The 21,758-nt window shown below is 33.4% G+C and overlaps 1 protein-coding gene across 2 annotated transcripts in view; it reads right to left on the reverse strand.

Moving 5' to 3' along the window:
• Window positions 1-21,758, reverse strand: part of NCAM2 (neural cell adhesion molecule 2) — a 273,486-nt gene that overhangs the window by 104,531 nt on the left and 147,197 nt on the right. For both annotated transcript variants that reach the window (XM_063150025.1, XM_063150026.1), the window contains exons 6-8: window positions 18,878-18,995; window positions 13,721-13,881; window positions 4,975-5,120 (exon numbers count right to left, since the gene is read on the reverse strand). In XM_063150025.1, coding sequence (XP_063006095.1) covers window positions 4,975-5,120; window positions 13,721-13,881; window positions 18,878-18,995 — 425 coding nt within the window. The remainder of the gene's footprint in view (window positions 1-4,974; window positions 5,121-13,720; window positions 13,882-18,877; window positions 18,996-21,758) is intronic.

Raw genomic sequence — 21,758 nt, forward strand, 5'->3', positions numbered from 1 at the left:
TTGAGCTACTTGAGAACTTCAAAATTTCCACATTGGCTCACTTATTTCCTATTTCCTCAGGTCACAGAGGAAAGCTGCTCTTTCCTTCTAACTGAATACAATCCTACTCCTGCAAAATCAATCTTATTGCTCAAATACTGTCACCTCCCAAAACTAGAGACAGATGAAGGAACACCAAAAAGTATTCAGATTTCCATGGATCAGATGATCCTGAAATTCTATTATTCAGGGCTCGTATATGGCCCTTTATTTGCTTATGTCACAGGGTAAAAGCCTCTATATATCTCAACAGCATTAATTATCTAACATATAAGTGACCCTCTTGGTCAAGTTCATTTATTTACCTTCTTCCAGTCACAATATCCTTGCTAACTTCATAGTCTTAATAAGTGAAGCTCCCAAAAATTCATTTAGGGCTTAAAAACGAAAGAGAAGAGAACTTTGACGCCTGATTGAATTGTTAGCAGAGTGTTTCAATTGCATCATCAAACACAATTGTGGCTGGCTACATAAATTGTTCTGGATTTCAGGCTTGTGTCAATACTGCAACAACAAAAACATTCATATGATATTGTAAGTAGGAGCTTTTCCCTGGGTTATAACTTGTTTCACCACAATATGTAGGTGAAACAGGTTATAACAATTTTCTCCAATACAGGAAAGAGATTGCCCTTGTATATTTCCCAGCTATTCAAAGAAGAATTATTCATAAAGAGCAAGATTTGGATAGCTCAGGAAAAAAAAAAATAAAAAATTCCTGGAATCAATTAAAATACCCTAGATACATCTCTGTTCTCTGTGATTCATTTCAAATAAAAACCTGATCCTTGATGAGCAAGAATTTAATAGGGCTCACATTTCAAAAAGAAGGACAACATATTTCACTGGCATTGTAAGACTGCTTCTTTTTGTGCAGGGAAAACCAACATAAACAGGGAGTAAAAAATACAATATTCTTTTTATTACCATTTTTAATAGCTGAAGTGAAGTTAATAGGCTTGGGAAAAAAATAGACTTGACCTTTCAATGAAAAAGATTATCTTTGTCTATTGCATGATCATGAAAACTATTAAAAACTCTACAAGCTCCACTCTACAAATATTTATGATTTGCATGCAAATACAAAGTCAATTCAAACTTGGAAAATAAATAAATTATTAGTCTGAACTCTGCAATATTTAGAAACAATGTCACAGGACATTTTTCAGGGAGAGCCAGGTTATTGTTGCAATGGAAAAAAGCAGAATTCAACTGTTTATGCAGTGTTCATTAAAAAATTAAAAATCACAGGTTGGGTTTTCCTTGGTGGTACAAGGAGAATAGTACAAGGTATTTAAGAGACATTCAGTGAATCTGTATGAAATAGAGTACATAGTACAGTAAAAACTAGAGTATAAAATCCTGCCCTAAATCCAACACACAAGTTGCAACTGGGACCTCTCTGCATTGGCTCCTTTCATTCATTTTATGTGTTTAGATCATAAATTCCTCAGGGTATGCAGCATATGCCTCTTTGGACACATGCTGCATACAGTGGAGCCACTGCCTCATATCAAGCCCCATCTGTTATTGTGATTTGTATTCCAAAACAGGGCTTGAAATGCTAATTACATATAACATTGATCAGCACTCATATTTCTGCTAGAATTAGATGCTATGAAAGTGGGGCACTAAACTGTCCTCACACTTGTGCAGTACACCCAGGAATCAGTGACAATTTTGTATCAGCAATCAGGATGTGCTGTCCTTCAGGGATGCGTGTAGAGACCACGGTGCACGCCCAAAATCCATTTCATAACTGATTATGCCAAATTGCATCCAATCACCATCTTTCCTCCTGTTCTAAAAAAAGCAGCCCTTCTCCTGCCTTCTCCTCTTTTCACTGGGAAAAGGGCCAGGCCTGCTGGATGCACAGTGGTCTGTGGGAATGAGCCCTTTGAAATCCCAGCTGGAAGGGGCACGGCCAGGTTGGCACATCAGGACAGGCAGGGCTGGGGATTCAGGGACTGGAAGGACACAGGCAGAGTACATGCTCCAAGCAGAGAGCTTCAGCTTGGCCCTGAAACAGCAGATGAAGCTGTGGCCTTGGCTAAGCCTCCATTTTCAATTTTACACCTTTAATGGTGAGACAAACACCTTCCAGCACTCACTGCCATTTGTTTATTCAGCCTTACCCACCCCCCATGTATTTATGGGCTATACAGCCACAGAAGTGATTACAGAGGTCATCTAATATGACCTCCTGGAAAACTTTTCATTTAACTTTCAAGAGAAGTCAGAGGAAAGGGAAAGACCCCCTTATTTCAAATTCTTAATGAAAGAGAGACCACACACTGTGTGGCAGATTGTTCTAAGAGCTAAATGATAAAAGGACAGAGGAAAAGGCTTCTTTGCTTCTGGTTTGAACTCACTTGGCTTCAACTTTCAAATACACACTTCTGAGGTACTGAAAATCCTTTATCAAAGCTGTATTTTCCAAAGAGATAATTATAGAGCTCATACTCATTAATATTATCCTCCTTAAGCCCAGCTGGGTTACTTCTTTGATCTATGACTTTGGTGCATATTTTCCATTCTTTTGGACACAATAAATTCAAAACTCAGGAAAGTCTATGTCCCAGTTATAAGATCTATCATTGGATGGAAAACATTTTGAATCCATGCAAGCTCAGAATGATCTCACATTTAGCAGTCTTCCTAATCCACATGAGGTACCTTTACATTTTAGTAAAATAAGAACCATATGATTGAGGAGCTACATTCTAAAGTTCATAAAAGTAAAATTAAAAAAATAAGAACAGCACTTCATGTATTCTTTTAAGGATCATTGTGTTAATATTATTGCTTGAACAGCTTTTCCATCCTCTGTGCAAAAAAAATCATCCCCTAAATATACTCTTAATTCAACAGAAATTATGAATAAAGTGCAGTTGATATCAAGAAAAAACTGATACAAAAATGAATCCCTTGAATAAAGATAATAATTTTATATCTATGCTTAATTTATGTTGTTGAATGATGGGATATTATTTTAAAAGTTATCAGATATAAGTAATATTTTCATTTTAAGACTATGTTCTATGTTCTACCTTCATTTCTTCAATTCACCTTTTCCTTCTCTTTCTGTGTGCAAAACACTGCTGTATTATTTAACAACTATTCAATAATTTAATCACTGCTAGTTTTGTTCCCTATTCACCTGTTTTGGTAGGAAATCACAAGCCAGGCTTTGGGCAACCCAGAGCAGGAGGACCATGGGACAAATATAGCAGCATATTTTATAGGTCAAGGACTATTCACTATTTCAGAACATTTATTTAAGATTCAGCAAAAACTCTCCCATGAGCAATACACAGAATTCTTTCTTTGGCAAGAACAAAGGAAGGAACATAATTGCATTTATTCTCATTCTTTCTATCTTCCACATTGAGTCTGTCAGCACACCAGTAGGAAGTGAATACAGATTTTCATTTGGTAATCACTATTACTGAGTTCAACCACATTTCAGAGAATATTCCAGCAACACATCAGTGTTACCACCTGCAGCTGGAATTAGGAATATAAGACTGTCTTTTATAGGCACTGGATAAATTTCAGGTTTCAACTGCACCAACATTTAGAGATTTTCTGCTATTTTCTCTCACTTTCAATATCCTTTATTGAAAGTTATTTTGGGAACATTTCAAACATGAGTGGCTAACATTTGTAACCTTCGAACAAAGCATAGTCTTTGCAAGTCAGAAAGATGACCTTTAACTTGAAATAATTAAAGAAGAGAGAAATTGCTTTGTCTTAATGCAAAACTATTAGAAAAAATAATATATAAATACTGCTATATTGCTGCAAAGTGGAAATCACAGAAGAGGAAAATGGTAGACAGAGCCTCACATAAACTGCCTGAATTCCAGGAAAGGTCAAGTCAGAGACTAGACCAGAGCAGACCTTCTCCTTTAGAACACAAAAAATGAAGTACATAATTCCTTAACATACAGCAATTCCCTATGAACTAAGACACTTACTAAGTATCTAATTCCATTCATGGCATGATTCCTATCTAGTTTGTCACCTGTGTGTGTTTTTTTTAAGCAACAGCTATGAATATGCAAGATGAAAGTATTTTACTACATAATTACCTAGAGTAAAAATTACGAATTATTTACCCAGAAAGATGGTATCTCTTACCTCAGCCACTACAGAGAAATTATGTAGTCTATGTCAGGAAATGAAGAAGAAAATAACTAGTCAAGTACTGAAATAATTATTAGAAAGGAAAAAGGAGAAAAAAAGAGAACTCTCTAGAATCACAACTTGCTATAAGCATGGTCAGGAATTGCATTGCACCATTCCCTTTTCATTTCACCATTCCACCTAATTACAGCTCCTTTTCCCACACTGACTGACTTTCTCCATTGTCATACTGCAATATTTCCCTACTCAACTTACTTTTGTAATAAAATATTAAAATGGGGGAAGGAAATGAGAAAATAGGCTCAGCTTGTCTTCTGTGACAGGAAAAATTGGAAGAAAAAAGAGGAAGTGGGAAATAAAAAACTATGAAGTATTCAGATTTTTTTAATTTAAAAAAATATATATTTTTATTTAAAAACAAAAATATATTTAAGTTCCACTGTATTTTGATGATTACTGGACAGAATTCAAATATTCTGAAGAAAGGCTATGAGTAGCCATAACAGTCAAGATGAAATTAAAACAATTAGTAGGGATTATATATAACAATTTAAACTACAAAGATGAATTGCCTTTCAGCATTTAATTGCTGTTTTTCTTTTTTTCTTTTTTTAATTTAAAATTTAGAATCTCCATGTCTCTCTTACTGCCTAAGAAAATAGCAATTCCTTCTAATTCCAGATGAATCTAGAATTAATCTGTCTCTAAATTAATTTTCTGCTTACAAGAAGAAGATTAGGCAGACGATGCATATTGAAATATTTCATATATTAGAGGCAGATTTACCTTGTCGCCTTCAGAGAAAGTCATTCCATCAATGGCCCTTTTCCAAGTAATCTCTGGAACAGGTTCTCCTTCTGCTTCACAGATGAGAGTTGCTTTCCCATTCTCAAACGTGGTTTCATTTTTAAGTTGTATTATTTGAGGCTGCACTGTTAAAAATACAAATTGCGTTACTGATCCTGCACAAATAATGTAATATCAAAATCTATCTTTAAAACCACCTTTTTTTTTTTTTTTGGTCAAACAACTTTTTTTTTTTTTTTCTGGATTAACTAAAGTTTTAATGTTAATATCTATAAAAACAATTAACTTTTCTGACCTCAGGTTGCACAGCGACCATTTCTGTATGTCCCATGAGCTGGACATCCTGCTCCCTTGGTGGGGTAGAGTGGGATGGGTCCTGGCTGGTCTGGCTTTGTGGCTGTGTTTATGTGCTTTTTTCCCCTTAGGGACAAGCTGCCCAGGAGTTGTGGAGTCTCCCTTCCTGGAGATAACCAAAACCCAGCTAGATTTGTCCCAGGATATCTACTCTGTCTGCCTCTGGACTAGGTGGTCTCCAGAGGTGCTTTCCTATCTCAGACATTCTTTGATTCTATAACTGGTGTTTGTCTTCAAATGCATATTATTCAGGAAAAAAAATTAGGAATGATTACCATTCTTTGACTTTGATCTTTAGCAATGTTTCACTGGTCTACATGAATTACAGAATTGAACAGAATACCCCAGCATAAAACCCATTTCACTGGTATTAGCACTATGGAGAATTTAAGAGTCCTCTGTTACAAAGGTGTTCATCCTTACTTACCAAGTAAACTGGTGGTAAGATACATTTCAAAAAGTCCAGATATTGTTTGCATTCTTCAAATCATTCCATTTTATAGCCTCAATTACATATCAGCTACTTCTTTCAATCTACACTGTACCTTATAAGGTTATTTATAAATACAATACTATTTCTGGTTATATGTGAATACTTTTACATAGAGGATTTATCTGTACAAGGAGTCTGGATTAATACTGTGCATAGAATATTACTCTCTTCCATGACATTCAAGTATCTTCATTAAATTCTTTTTTTGTCTTATATATTACCTCATATATAATGATTAATAAGTATCTCTGAACTTATTCCCCTTGTACATTGATAAGACACTCATCCCCCTGAAAAACCCAACATGTAATCCTGTAATAAGAATATGATTCAATATATTTACACCCAAAAGCAGTGAATAAAATTTACATGAGTGAATCAAAAATTGGGCAGCTCTTAAGATTAACTTCATCAGCTTTAAGTACATTTGCTGAAATGTATTTTCCAAGTAGTTTCTCTGAGCTTCACTTTTGAGGAAGCACCTCTATGGTGTATTCCTTATGAAACAGAAAATAAAGAGATGTAATCTGTCTTCTAATGAGGTTACTAAAGTGTGAATAGAGAACAGCAATATTGCCTTATGTTCATGGATCATGATGGGAAAGATGCTCATTCAGGTTGGAATGGGCACCAGGAGAACTTCTTGACCAACCCCCTCATCAACACAGCATCAACAGACCCTGTTCAGGTCAGGCTGCTCGGGGATTTTTTAAGCAATATTTAAAAAAAAAAAACTATTTCAAAAAATATCATGAACAGACATTTCTCAGACATCTCCTCAGCCTATTGCAGTGTCTGGCTATCCTGGTGAGGGGTCTTTTCCTTATTTCCAGTCTCCTGCTCCATTTTATGATTCCTCAGTTTTAAGTATTGTCTCACAGATGCTACATTCAGCCTCACCAAGAAGAATAAGAAAAGCAGGCTCAAACTTGCTATCTGTAGGCACATCACCTGCTTTTTATTCATTCCTCCACACAATTCTTGGTCTCACTTCTCAACCCTTTTCTCCGTATTCCTTCTGTTGCTTCTCTGCTGTCTGTTCACCCTTTATTATTATGAACTAACTATTGTGTGTTTACTGCATAGAGATGAGAAACAAATAGCATTTTACCTAAGAAAGCACTGAACTAATAATCCTGCTTCATTAATATATAATCTATAGTGAATGAGATCATGTGATGAAATAAAACACTTTGAGTGATCAGGAATTCTTGAAAGGTCAACTGGATACAGATTTACTGGATGCAGAAAGTAGCAAGAAAATCATTACATCAGGATGTGGTACAGAAAGGGATGTCAGTGGAAAGACTAAAAACCCCACCAGAATTAGAGACAAAAGATAATTATGTTAGGTTCCAAAATAACTTTAATTATTACTCTCACTTTCAGGATCATTCAAATGCCCATGAAATATTTCACCTTGGAACTCAAGTGCTCTATTTCTATAGCCATAACACATGGCTACAAAAGAAACTGTTCTTTCCTTTCATTACTTTAATATATCATCCTTCCTGGAAAAAAAGATGAGCTATAACAGACATAGAGAATTTTTTTTTTTTAAGAGGGATCATACATAGTATTTCATGCCAAAAATTCTCAAAAGTTATAATTATTTCCATCAAAATGAGTTCCCCATCTGGACAACATGACAAACAACGTAATTTGCTCAAGATGATGCATGTTCCAAAACACAAAAATAATTCTTAACCTTAGACTTATTCTGAATTCCTTTAAGGCCTTTTTCAAATGGATCACTACAAGACAAAAAGTTTTAGCTTGACATTTTAGACAAGAGTACCTGACATTTAAAGGAATAAGCACTGATTAATCATCAAATACATCTAGGTGACAGTTATTACTTGGAAGAAGAGAGCTCATATAGGGGATATTATTTAATTCATTTTTGTAGGTCACAAGTCATAACTTACTATTGACTAGAAGTTTTTACACTGTTTGAATACTTTTCAATGACATTTTGGACATTGGAAAATATTAAAATGCATTTGTATACATGTAAATAAAACTAGTTGAAAATGCCAAAACTAGTATTGACAGAAATACTGGAACAGTCATTTCCCCCACCCTCCTGCCTCCAATTTCTAACTGTTCTTTCTAAATTGATAAGGTCATTTTCAAACTGAGTTGATATTTGCATTTTGTATTCTAGAAAATATGAAGCAAATAAAAATACAGAGCCGTGGAATGCAAATTCAGCAAGCCTTCAGGCTTTTTCTGCTTTCTTCAGACAAAAAATATTGAAATATAGATGTTGTGATGTAGTTGAAACATTTGTAAGCTAAATGACCTGGCTCAAATGAAAGAATGCTTGAACACAGAAAGGAGATAAACTTCATTAAAATTATTTAAGGTAAGGAATATTATTACTAGACATGCATTGTTAAATATGAACAGAGTGATGATGTCAAATGAAGAAACAACATTTACTGATTGGAAAGTTTGTTTTCTGAGCCAAAAAGGTTGGTTTACAGTTTCCTAACACTTCCTCAGTAAGCAACTTTCAGATTCCTTCCTTGGACTGTTCTGGATTTGTCTCATGGCTGTCTTCATACAACCTCTCCATAAAGCCTATGATGAACATGGATAGCAGTCTGAGGCTTTTGCTTACAACCAGTTTCTTGGAAAAGGTACACATTTTATTGAATTCACAGACTTCTACCCATCCTTTAACAATGAGTTCCATCAAACCTGGAAAGCAACACATATATAAAGCTTGAGATAGTCCTGTGTTATACCAAAAGAATTATTTTAAATAATTTGATATTGATACAAACTTGCTTATACTGGTGAGAGGCCTGTTGTATGTCTGTATGGCTGCCTGATGAATCACTTGATTAATATATCCCAGGAGGAATCATCCCTTCTTGCTGTCCTCCTGTTCAGACACATTTGAATCAGAAAATGTTGCAAAACTGCAACCCCATTCTCCTGGAAACTCCTGGTACAATCTGAGTTTAGTAAACAAGCTAGGCCTCAGCATGAAAATACCCAAGAAAGAGGTTTCAGGAATTTGATTCCTTTTATGATAAGGATTCACATACATGCCAGTATGAAATGCTGGCCTGACTTAGCACAACATAAACTGAGTCTCTCTCTTTGAATGGTATTATTGAAACATGGTAAAATGCTATTACTGCTTCACACTCAGAAGGGTTTAAGACTTGTCTTCTGGGACAACTGTCATCACTGTCTTAACAGACAGGATATTTTTTTATTTTAAAAAGTAGAATTATTCCTAAAAAGTGAGGAAGTAATAAGGAGGAAAAAAGGAATGCAGAAAACACATGAACTTCTAATGATGCCTCAGGCTTTAGCTTTTGTATTTTTCAGATTCTGTTCTGCTTCAGTGTGTAGTTCTGAGCTTCTCATTAGGGCACAGTAAGCTCTCTTCAGAGAGTAGGGAGACAAAACAATTCCTTCAGTGGCTGGGGACTAAGGACAAATGATCCAAGTTTCAGGCCCAAGAGCACAAACAACAGTGGACTGAAGAGAGAAAAACAAGAAGGATGTGACTTCATAACCTAAAGCTGTAACTGGACAATTAACTCCAATATGCAAATGGACCAGAACTCATAAAAGTGTGGGACCTCATGACCAGTCATCCATTTTGTGAACATTTTGGGTTCAGCTTGGTGCAGCCCTGGCTGGGCTCTTGTACTGCCCAAGGTGAATCCATTGAGGCCTTTTAATAAATAGCTACTTTATGCTTTACCTCCTGCCTATTCTCTGTTCCAGGTCAGCTTTCAAAAGGCATCACTAACATTACACCTGGACTTGGTGAACTTTATGATATCTGGGAGGAGCAGGCACAGATTCTCCATACACAGATCCACAGCATTCTCCTTCCAGGGGTATCAGTGAATTTAAATGAAAAGCTTCCATGTATGTATTGAAAAGCATCTCATGACAAACAAAACTAACCACAAAAAGCATATAAAATAAATAAATAAATAAATAAGAAATATATATAAATATATAATCTATATAAATATATATAAAATATAACATATACGTTTACTTGCTAAACCCAAAAGAAAATTATTAAGGTATGCTCCAGGCACTATAAAAAGGAATGGAGCATTAAGACTGAAAATAAGGGAAAAATTTAGACAACTCGCCACCCCATTCTCTGAATCACAACACAGCCTTTTTGGTTCCAAGATGAATGCATTTTGGAGGACTTAATTAACATTAAAGTTTTGAATTTTAGTATTTGAAATAAACACAAGAAGGATAAGATAGGAGAGGTACATTATATTTCCTCTTCTCTGTCAGATGACAAAAAAATATATTAATAACAGCAAAAAGTTTCTCAATAATCAGTAAAAATTACATTTTGAATGTAAAAAAATGAAAAAAACTTTTCCACTAAACAGCATTCAGATAATAATTAAAAAGGCGTCTAGAAAATAAAATTAATATGTGTTTAAACAATGCATTAAGTACAAAGTGTCTTTTGTAATGCTTTTTGAGGTATCCCTTCATTTGATTTTCATGAAGCCATTTGTCAGAACCCACTGAAATGCCATTGAAATACTTTTACAATGAAATATTACTCAGACTGCCCTCTCACTGATTATGGAGGTAAAACACCTGTATTATAGAGAACTTCATATTAACTTATGCTAGAACTCCCTTACAATTTTTATTTTTCTTGATTCTGATTAAAGAAAGAATATTTTTTCTTTCCAGGAAAAGAAATTATTAAACATAGAGATGTAGTTTTCTGTGACCTAAGTACAGAAAAGAGAATACTTGTTGAAAACCACAAAGTATCATCAAATTGTATAACCACGTATTTGAGTGATAAAGAAGTGGAAATAAAAAACTAGAGCGAACAAAATGAAAACCCTAGGAATATAAACATTATTCATATTAAGCACAAGTATGTCTTTAATTAAAGGTAATTTTCTTTCATTTATTCTGATTATATTTTTTATTCTAACATAAATGAAGCCTACTGCCATCACCTTGTAGAAGGAATGATGAAGAAATGAATGTTTACTTTGGAGAAAGTAAGAAGATATAAGAAGCTTTAATGTATTGAATTTATTGCCTGTTCTTAAGTCAAGTGTTTGTTATTAGGTAATTTTTGGAAATATTTTGGGTTTTCCATAGATGTAAAAATGTGGTATTTCATAATTAAAAATGATAATTTAGAAGTACCTAAACACACAAATTTATAAATATGGCCAGTTACTACTGAAAAAGAAAAAAAAATAAAGTGGAACAGTATAAGTGAAAGTGATAACTACCAAATAGAGATAAATACAGAGAATATTTTTAAAGAATTAAAGGATGAGTTCCTATGGTTTCAAGCTGTTCAGTAGTCAACATAAATGAATTTGAATTAAAAACCTTACCACAAGTTCTAAGCATTAATAGATAAGATCTTTTAGATAGTAATTGCTAATGATACAAAAAACAACTATGGCAGGTAAGAAGAGGACAGACAGAGATAATCAAATCATATCAACAAAGACTGAGAAACACGGTTTTTGTCTCTTTTTAGAACAAAGCACTGATACAGATGAACTGGGGAAGACAAGGTGCCTATAGGTTCCCACATTACATATCAGAGCTGCAGAAAAACTTCAGAGTAAGCATTTTACATCAGAATAAAAAAGGGTTTTTAGCATTGATACTGAAAAACAAATAAAGTTAAACTCAAGAACCTAGGTCATGCATAGAAACTAAATATGTAGCTATTACATGACACTGAAATGAGCATGTCTATTCAAATGTCCTGTGTTCTAGAAAGTTTAAGTAGTGAATTCTATAACGTTACTATTATTTTTACTAAATTATGGTTATATTACTGTTATTATGAGTTTTAACACTGCCAGAGCCATGTTGTAGAAACAGTAGTCGTTGCCCTAAGGAGTTTGCATTGTAAATTAAAATTAAAGATAGCAGACATGTGAGACAAATAAGCTAATGAAGTGAGAGAGAAAAATGCAATTTAATAGGCCAATTTAACATAAACAAGTTGTTTGTGTACTATTTAGCCATAATAACCAGCCATCTGCCTCGTCATTTTCAGACTGACACTTTCTTTAACACATTTAATGGAAAAAAAGACAAGTACTTGTTGTCTGGATATATGACTGTATATAATCTGTGTGAAAGAGATAAAAGTGAACTTTATTGTAGGAGACATTAAAATCCATTACAAATTAGCTATAACCTCTAAGGGCAGAGATGTGGGAGACACTCTAGAGAATTCTGTGCAAACTTAAACATAAGAAATTATTTTCCATGCAAGAAAGAAAATACCTAATAGATTTAGGAGTTTAGGATTTCATGGAAACATTAAGGATGTGTAGGTTCATAATGGATTTAACCAATTCATTGTATCCATTAAAACAGTAGGATTTTTCTTTCCATGGAGTCCCCGGAAAAATGGTTGCTAAAAGATGTAAATATATATATACAGGAAATCCTCACTCAGTGTGGTGTCTCCTTTTCCCTATCCCTTTCATTAGAAAGTTTCCTTGCTCTAGTCAAGGAAGTAAACCAAGTAAATTTCAGGAACACTTAAAATTACTCGTATAACACACAATGTTATTTCTGACTGAAATTTCCCTAAATTAATATCAAAATTAGAAACTGATTTCTATTCCTTCTATTTATTTTATTTTTAAGTTTGTAAATACAGTTGAATGAAATATTTCAGTTTTTCAAACCAAGATGCTGTACTTCTTGAGTCTGGGATAAAATTTAAGATTTTATTTCATGTTCTTTCCTTTGAAAAGAAATTGAGAATAACTCTCAAGTACCTCAGAACCACAGCCCAATGGAATGCCAGCAATGTACAACACAACATCTACCCCCTTCAATGTCAATTATCAGATTACTCTCTCCCATTAGAACTCTTTCACTTTCATAAATTATCATTAGCTTTAGCTAGGAATTAATGGTAAATCCTAAATATTTGATTTTTTTAATTAATTCTGTCTTAAGTATGGCATTTAACTATTCAAATAGAAATGATCTTTCTCTATAATCCAAGCTATGCTTAATGTAAATATATATTTATATATTTACATTAAATATAGCTTGTATTATAGAGAAAGATAATTTATATATCATTTTTATATATATATATATATATAATCCCCAACACATTCATTTTTGTAGGTTTCTCATAAGTAAGTTACAGCAGCTTACTTTGTTTTGCACAGTGATTCTGAGGGATGTTTTCTACATTCTCACAAATACTCTCACTAGGTTATATCTCAACAAAAGTTCAAATAAATTATCAGTTCTATGTAAAGGAGGGAATCATTAGCACAGTTGGGGCGGGGAAACATAGAAAGAGAAATAAGGGGTTTGAGGTTATTACTTTTATCCTTTGAAGCTCAGCACACACAACATTTTTGTGACTACATCTGCAATTGTACACTTAAAAAATAGACATCAAGAAAGATAAATTGAAAAAAAAAATTAGGAAGGCCTCTTCATGGCATTGCTTTACTAAAACCCTCACTGCTTAGAAGTCAAGATAACCTGCTTTTTCCCCTTTTCAGAACTTCCCCCTTTCTCCCCTTGGTTTTCTTGCAAGCAGTCAACTTCTAAATTAAAACCAGAGTGAATTAACTATTTAACACTCCATTGTACACTGCATGTGAAGAGCAGAAAAGCAAATGCTGAAGATAACCTTTTCAAAATGAAATTCAGATGTAAAGGTTTAGGCAGCCAACAGGGACAAAAGAAGTTGTAAAATCATACAGAAAGCAGTTTGCTGCATCAGTAGGCAGCTTGCAGAAATACTATTGAATTGAAAATTGTGAATTAACACCTATTTCCTTACTATTTACATTTTAAAAGGAAAGATGGATCATATTATGCAGTACTTACCAAAAACTTGAAGGACTGTCTGTTTTTTGTCATTTCCTGCTTTGTTTTTAGCATTGCAGATATAAGGACCTGCATCGATATTTTTTATATCTCTTATTGTTAGTTGTGTATTGCTTCCTCTCAGGACATATTTTTCATTTTCTTCAATAAGTTTACCATTCCTAAAAAAACAAAAAAGGTATAAATCAGCCTCTAAGATCCAGTAACAATGTGCTATAGGAGCATCAATAGGCTGAAAATAATATTTGAGGGAAGAGACTAGTATTATACTACCCTCAAAAATCACAATGTAATAATTTGTCAGGTTAAAATATATATATATATATATATATATATATATATATATATATATATATATATATATATGCATAAAAATACTATAATACCTTTATTCTTAAATGTTCAATATTGACCTAATGTTAGAAAAAATGGTTGTGAATAAGATTCTTACACACACTCAAGGGAGTGCATAAGAAAATTGGTTATATATTGTATGTGAGAAACTATTAAAAGCATATTTTTCAAGTGTAGCATCTGCAGTTCACAGTAGTAACAATGTAGCAACTTATGAAAAAATTAAATTACATTCACGTAGAGCCTATTGGCACATCAAGAACCCATCCAAATTATTTCCTCTCAGTTGTTGTTGGCTAGCCACAACTTAGCAAGCAGGCATGTCTCCAGATGTTAGAATGAGCTGTGACCAGATGGTGCAGAAATAATAAAATCTGCAAGCAATTCTGAGGGCTGATTGAGGCTTGACCTGTCCATTTGGCCACCTTGGCCTGCACACAGCTGCTTTTTCAAGAGGGCATTACTCAAACATTCTATTTTATTCAATATTCCTAGCTTAGGATGTTAAATTTTTTCAAGATTTGAACAAAAAAAATTTCCATTTTATTCTCATATTATGGTAACTACATGCATTTCATATTTTCCTAAATAATATATTCTCTCAAAGACAGGATACTGTTTTTTTCTTGGGAGAATCATAACTGTTAGTAGGAGTACCCTGATATCTATATAGTTTGCACTTAGTAGTAACACTTTTTTGTAAATAATTCTAATCCACTTAGTTACCAACATTATGATACTTGTTCATTTCCTTTCCAAAGAGAATCACAGAAACTGATTTACAGAACAGGAAAGGCCTAATTTTCCATATTAGATAGTCTCACAGAAAACCAAACCTAACCAAAACCAGAACAAACAGAAAAAGACACCCAAACTCATTACACAACAACAAACAAAGAAACAAACAACAACAAAAAATCCCAAACAACCAAAAACCCCTGGTGATTTCTTTTAGGAGAGAAAAGTATTTATTCAAGGTTAGAAGTAATTTCCAGGTACCTGTTTTCACACTCATCGATATCTATAGCAGTTTCTCAGCAGAAATGAGATTATGAGCATGTCCCTGGACCCTCTAGTGAGCAGAGAGATTCATATTGATGCTGATATTGGATAACAGGAAAACATGAATAATATACTTTAAGTGGATTATTTCTTTTGTGAGATAATTCTAAGTCCTGTCAGCAAAGACCAGGAAATTGATCCAGCTAAACTTTAGCAGTGTAAATTATCTCCACAGCTATAAACAATGTTTTCAGTGGGACAATTCACATGAGTAAAGATTTCCAGTTCATGACCTGAAGTTACATTAGGATCTTTATCTTTCACTCCTGGCTAATTTAATTCCATTAGTGTATTGCATCTCTGAAGGTTATGCTTTACATTGATGTTATATCAGCTTCAACAGAGATCCCAGTTCCATGGAGAATTAATTAGATTCTCTTAATCCACGAAATACCAAAAAAATATATACATATATAAATAGAACAGCAACTAAACTTTGATGACTTTTCTTCTTGACAAGGTATTTCAAAGTGACTATTTTTTATAAGTGCACTAAAGGATTTCTGGAGAAAAATTGACATGTTAGTTCAGGTGAATCCATTTCAAATTGATCTAAACTAAATCTCATCAGCACCTGGAAATAAAAATGGTCAACTAAATAGTTCAACTTCACCACAGACAGCCAAGAGCTAAAAGTTTGAGAGTATTGTTTTGTCCAGCATCTTGCTTACAGTCCACATGAGTCCCGTTAATAGTAGCATCATCTGATTTTAAAAATACAGATATTTTTCATGGCCTATCTGAAGTTGATCTGTTAAAATCAGTACATTGGAAATCCAAAAGGAAACAAGGGTAGTAAAAATTCAGATAATTTACTTTTTTAGTTGACTAAAATAGCAGTGGACTGTAAGACTACCTTTGAATAGATCCCGATTTTGCAGGCCTTAATAAAGAAACTTCATTTGACTGAATGATTGAATATTGGTGTGAGAGCCCATTTTAAAAGGCAACAAAGGCAGAAGAACATGGAAATGTGTAAACACAAGTCCTCAGTCTTCATGAACCACCTTAACAAGCATGGATATACTTTTTACACCATGAAGACAAAATCCTGCAGCAGAATGGAGTAAAAAATCATTTACCACCCTTTTTGTCAGTATTTTTCCACAGCTCCTCAGGAGACTGAATATGGTTCAGAATGTTTTGCAATGAGACATCAGGAAAAGCTATAATTATGATTTTCTGTTAGAATATCTAACACCATCTCTCTGAGGCCATTAGCTATACCTGGCTAATCAGAGAATTCAGAAAACAGGCTTCCATCAAATCACTTTATTACACCTAGCCATTTTAAAAATGTTTAACCTGAGACAAATTAAATAAAATGACTGAACTCACATAGATAAAAGGTGAGGTTGGGTTTAAAAATGAACACAAGTCCCTTTATTTGCTGTGATGAGTAAGTATAATTCTTACAAAAGCACTAGTAAAACTTTATCAAATTCAAGATATAATTCCACTTGTTTATTAAAACTGAAACATAGTAAAACTGAGCTTAGTACCAACTTACTTTCAACATCAAAAAGAATACTAAACAGAACCAAATAGGGAATAATTTGCTATTCTGAAAAATATATTCAATTAGCTTTTCAGTTGATGACAAGCATATTAAGATTAGATAAATTTGTTTAGATAAACTTCCCTAATATTCATTGAAAATGCTTTCTAGATCTTTCTCAAAATCAAGAAAAATATGTTGATCAGGTTTTCCTATGCTCAGTCTTATTACTGAAAAATCCCTGTCTGAAATATTGTAGAAAACCAAGGCCTTTATCTTGACATATTTTTAGATAAGACCAAGGACTGGAGAAGAGATCATCTGATTATGAAATCATGGACCTGAAAATTTTAGGACAGAGATTTCAGAAATTTGATGCAGAAATTTAGGAATAGCATACCATTTATTATTGTTTGCTTTCTCAAAAAACAGAAGGAATTCTCTTTCCTCATTTTTTCCCTGCTTGCATATCAATAATAATATATTGTCCCATGGTTAAATGTTCTTTTTGATGTATCATTTTACAAAATCTCAGTGTCAGCAAATAAAAAAAAAAAAACAAAGAACATTTTTTACTAACAAGAATTTACACCTTAATCAGATAAAATTAAAAGAGAATCAAAGGGGGACAAATAAAACATCAAAAGGGAAGGGAGGGACATTAGCCAATACTCCTTATTATGAGATAGTTCCCGAAAGAGAAACAGAATAGAAGTTTGCACATGCATGATTCAATATCCAGTCCACAAGCCTCAAAAGCTTCTGGAAAATCATTACAAAAAATATTTAATGAATGGTTTAAAAATTTAGCTCCTCAAGGGCTGTCCAACCAAAGGGAAATCCTTCAGTGGGCTCTGATCAGTGAACACAGAAATAAGTGTCTCTCCAAGACACTTGGCCTGTGTGTGTACTATGGTATTTATAAAACATGGAAAAAATCCCACAACTTTTAATGGAGTTATCCACAAATGGTGGAAATTTATGTAATCTTCCTTCATATATACCATGATGCATGTTGTCATACACCAAAGACATTTAGGAGAGCAGATTTCAGGCAACTCTTATGAATTTTGGTCAGGACATTTAAAAAAGTACTTCAAAGACGTCAAATAAAAATAATATTATCTGAATTTAATATGAGTTCTTTGATTTGGGCTATAATATTTTGGGTTTATTTTTCCTCCTCTTTACTAAATTTTGAATTCTAAGCCACATTAAGGAATTACCTTTGCATTCTATTTATTTATATCTCCTGGGATTCAAATTGCATGAGAGAAAAATTCAACTTCACAACTGACCTTTGGCATAACAAGATTAAGATATCAAAAGAGAGAAACTTAATCTAACATTGTTCAAATGTTCCAAAGGAGGTGAAGAATTGATGAAAATCACTTCTATGCCCATTTTGAAAATGGGATGACCTTTTAATCCACTTGAAATAATATAAGTAGATGCAAATTATTCAGGTCTAAAATAGAAATGTGCACTGGTTTGATATATTGAGATACTTTACATTCCAGAAATGATGCATATCTTTGTTGAAACTGAAAGAACACAGAGTAAATAGATATTTAAATTTTTACAAATGTTGTATGGTAAGTGTTCCCAAATGGCATAGCTATACTATGCTCATGTCATTGATATAATGAAAAAAACACACAGGAGATTTAAAAGCAATTCCATTTTCAAAGTATTTTGTGTTGATAAAATTATATTAAATTACACTAAAACTTATTCAATGACACATTCCTGGGTCCAACAAGTGTCTAAATTTGTACCTCTTTCCGAATCTCATTGAAATAGAGAGTTAAGGTTAAAATCTATTTTTACAAATGTGGAAAGTGTTACCTTTTTTTTATTGTTGACCTTTACTGGATATTTATTTACTGGATAAATGTGTATCTATGCATTTATGTGCAGAAGTCGTTGTTAGATTTTTGTTGTACTGTTTTTGAGATATGAACTTATTTCTTTTCCACTCACACATGAAGAAATAATGGCAATATGGTATTTTTGGTACTTTTTGCATTTACCTCGCTGCCAACCTGAGTGCAATTGAGTTTGTCTGAGCCTGTTCACACATTAATGCTTAATCCAGCCTTAGCAATGAGAATAGAAATGGACAGAAAATTCTCTTAGAATTCAGTGGAGAAATTAAGGTTGCACAGCTTAATGGACTGTGCTAGAAGATCAGGACACATTAAGACAATGTGCTCTGATGTGGAGACCTGGGCTGAACTCACCTGTACCAAGAGATCTCAGGGGGAGGCGATCCAGTGGCTCTGCAGAACAGAGTTACTGCCTCTCCTCGATCTGCCGTGGCATTGAAGGACTTCTGCAGCAGAATGATAGTAGGGGGCACTGAAAAATAAAACATTATGTCCAATGAATGAAAAATAACATATTAGGTATTCCTGGTGAAATTCAAAATGCAGGATCCTTTGCTAATTTGGGAATTTGGGATTGCAATTAGGGATCAAGTTACCATGTGAATTATTGTTAGTAATATTTCTTCACTTTTCTAAAATTAAAGATTTTTAATATTATTAAGACATTTATAACTTTCATTTTTAATGGAATGAATTTTTGGAAACCTTTTCCAGCAGTTCTTCAATTTTCTTAAAGAACATTCTATGATGACTAAAATTACACCTAACATGTATAAGTCAATACACACATAAGATATAAATCTGTGTCCTGATGTTAGACAGTGTTTCTAAAAGAGGGATCAGTATACAGGAGCCTTGATTATGCACATTCAATCATTTTACTGAGCTTCAGCATACTTCCCAGCCAGGAATGTCATCAGCTTCCAAAGGCCAAATGCAATGCAATGGATGCACCAATGCAATGTGCAACCAATGGATGAAATCTATTTGTTTTCCAAGAATTTAATTTTGTTCTAAAAGCGACAAATGTTTTCTGTTCTTGATGGGATGAAATCATTATAAAAAAATAACATTTATAACATTAATAATAATCAAATAATAGCATTTTTAACTGTTATAAAATCATAAGGGTTCACAAAGAACCTCTACCCAACCGATAAAATAGCAATAATATTGGAGGCAGAACAACTCACAGGGTGATATTTAACATATTTGTTTACATATCCTCTTCTATTAATTAACATGCAAATAGGAAGCGTTCAAGGCCAGATTGGATGGAGGTCTGAGGAACTGGGTGCAGCAGGTGTCCCTGCCCACAGCAGGTGTTTGAAACTAGATGGTCTTTAAAGTCCCTCCAATCCAAACTATTCTCTGATTCTATGAAACATACAAATAAAAACAATCCAAGCAGATTAGATGAGAGCTGGTATATGGAGAAGAATGAATACCACAGAAAGTGAGAGGAAAGGGAAAAGATTAGGGCTTCACAAAATAAAGGTCAGCTATCAAGAAAATCCTGGGAGATGACAGAGTGACTCAGCTATCCTTTTTATCTTTACTCTTTACTAGTGAAAAGATGAAACAGGCAACCCCAATGAATTTGTTTTTAGTGTTCCATTGCATTTCACCAGATTTTTATCACCCACTCTTGAAAACCAACTGTTGTGGCTCTCTACTGAATATTTCAGAAGCCTTTTCATTTCTGAATCTTAAATATATCAAATTAATATAAAATCATGTACCAGAATTATCAATGATAAGTAATTGTGTGTTTTTATGTACTTTTCACACTTTTTAATGGTGTGTTTCACAGTGTTTCACAGATCACTTCTTTCCTATCTGAAATTGCATGGGCCATTACTCAGCACACAAAACCCTTCTGCTGTGCAATGGGAATTTATCCATCTCCAATAAAAAAAAAATCCCATAATCCTACTTAGAAAGCTTTTAACGCTTTCTAGCTATTTTGCAGTGCATTGTAATGCCTGGACCTTGAAAATAGTTGGGAACATGAGGAGATAATTCTTTGCTATAAGTAACAGGATCTTCACTGTTCATCACTAAGAACTACAGGACTGTTCAGTGCATTACTTAAGTAATTACTAAGTGCTTCAATCTTCCAAGAGATACTGCAATGACAATAAAATGAAATATTATTTTCTCATTTGAAAAGTAAAATTTTATTTTCCTCATAATTTTTCAAGGAATAAATCTGTTTTCATGCTCGTATGTACATAGGTTATATCTAAAGTGTAAAGCTACAAGAGGAAAAGTGAAATGAAGGTATACTGGTAAGTCTCTCTCATTTCATATTTAAAGCAGAGGGGCATAATTCAGTCTCATATAATTGTGTAAATAGCTCTCTTTCATTAACTTCACTGAGATCAGGATGACTAATTTATGGAACTTTTCAGATAGTAAAAAGTAAATCTAAGTGGTATATTAGAGAAAAATTATTAAAAAACAGAAGAATAGAATAAGAAAAAACAAAGAGAGACAAAAGAACAAGTAAAAGAAACTTTTGTTTACAGGAGGACTTGATTTTTTTTATTCTCCTCTATATCACCTATTTGCAATCACAGAAAATCATGACATTCAGATCGCATTGTAAATACAACTAGAAAAGAAAAGTCACAATAATTTTAGTGTTGAAAGTAGAAAAGAAACATAAACATTAGATTTCTAAGAGATAATCCAGCTGTCAATTTCTTACCCATTATAACCCTCCAAGGATTTCCATACATTAGAAATTACCCTGATATCAGACTTTGCTGCAAGATTCAATTATTTTAGAGTAAATTTGAAAACTATTCATATGCAAACTTTACTTTAAAAAATGAACTACTATAATTAGTATGGTTGCCAGATTTCAAAAAGTACCCCTGAGCTCTTTTGTTACAGTTTATCCTGCTTTGGAGACCTTACATGCTTCTATCCTGGTTTAATTGAAACCAGGACAACTTTTTCATTGACTCAATGCTCCTTGTGGGTCCCTTCCAATTCACCTCATTCTTATTATAGAAATATTTTTAGCATATATTTTGCAAATTCCTGTAGATTCTACAGTGACTGTAGCAAGATGAGGAAATAAAGCTCAATAAAGCTCTAAAGTTGAAAAACTTTTTCATACATATACTTTCATGATGATATTTTCTTTTTATCGCAAGCTTAGATTATCCTTCAAAGTAAGTATTTTTTTATTTCTCTTTTGGAAAAGGAGATGCACTGGATATAT

Source organism: Melospiza melodia, chromosome 2, assembly GCF_035770615.1.
Source record: "Melospiza melodia melodia isolate bMelMel2 chromosome 2, bMelMel2.pri, whole genome shotgun sequence".
Lineage (NCBI taxonomy): Eukaryota > Metazoa > Chordata > Aves > Passeriformes > Passerellidae > Melospiza > Melospiza melodia.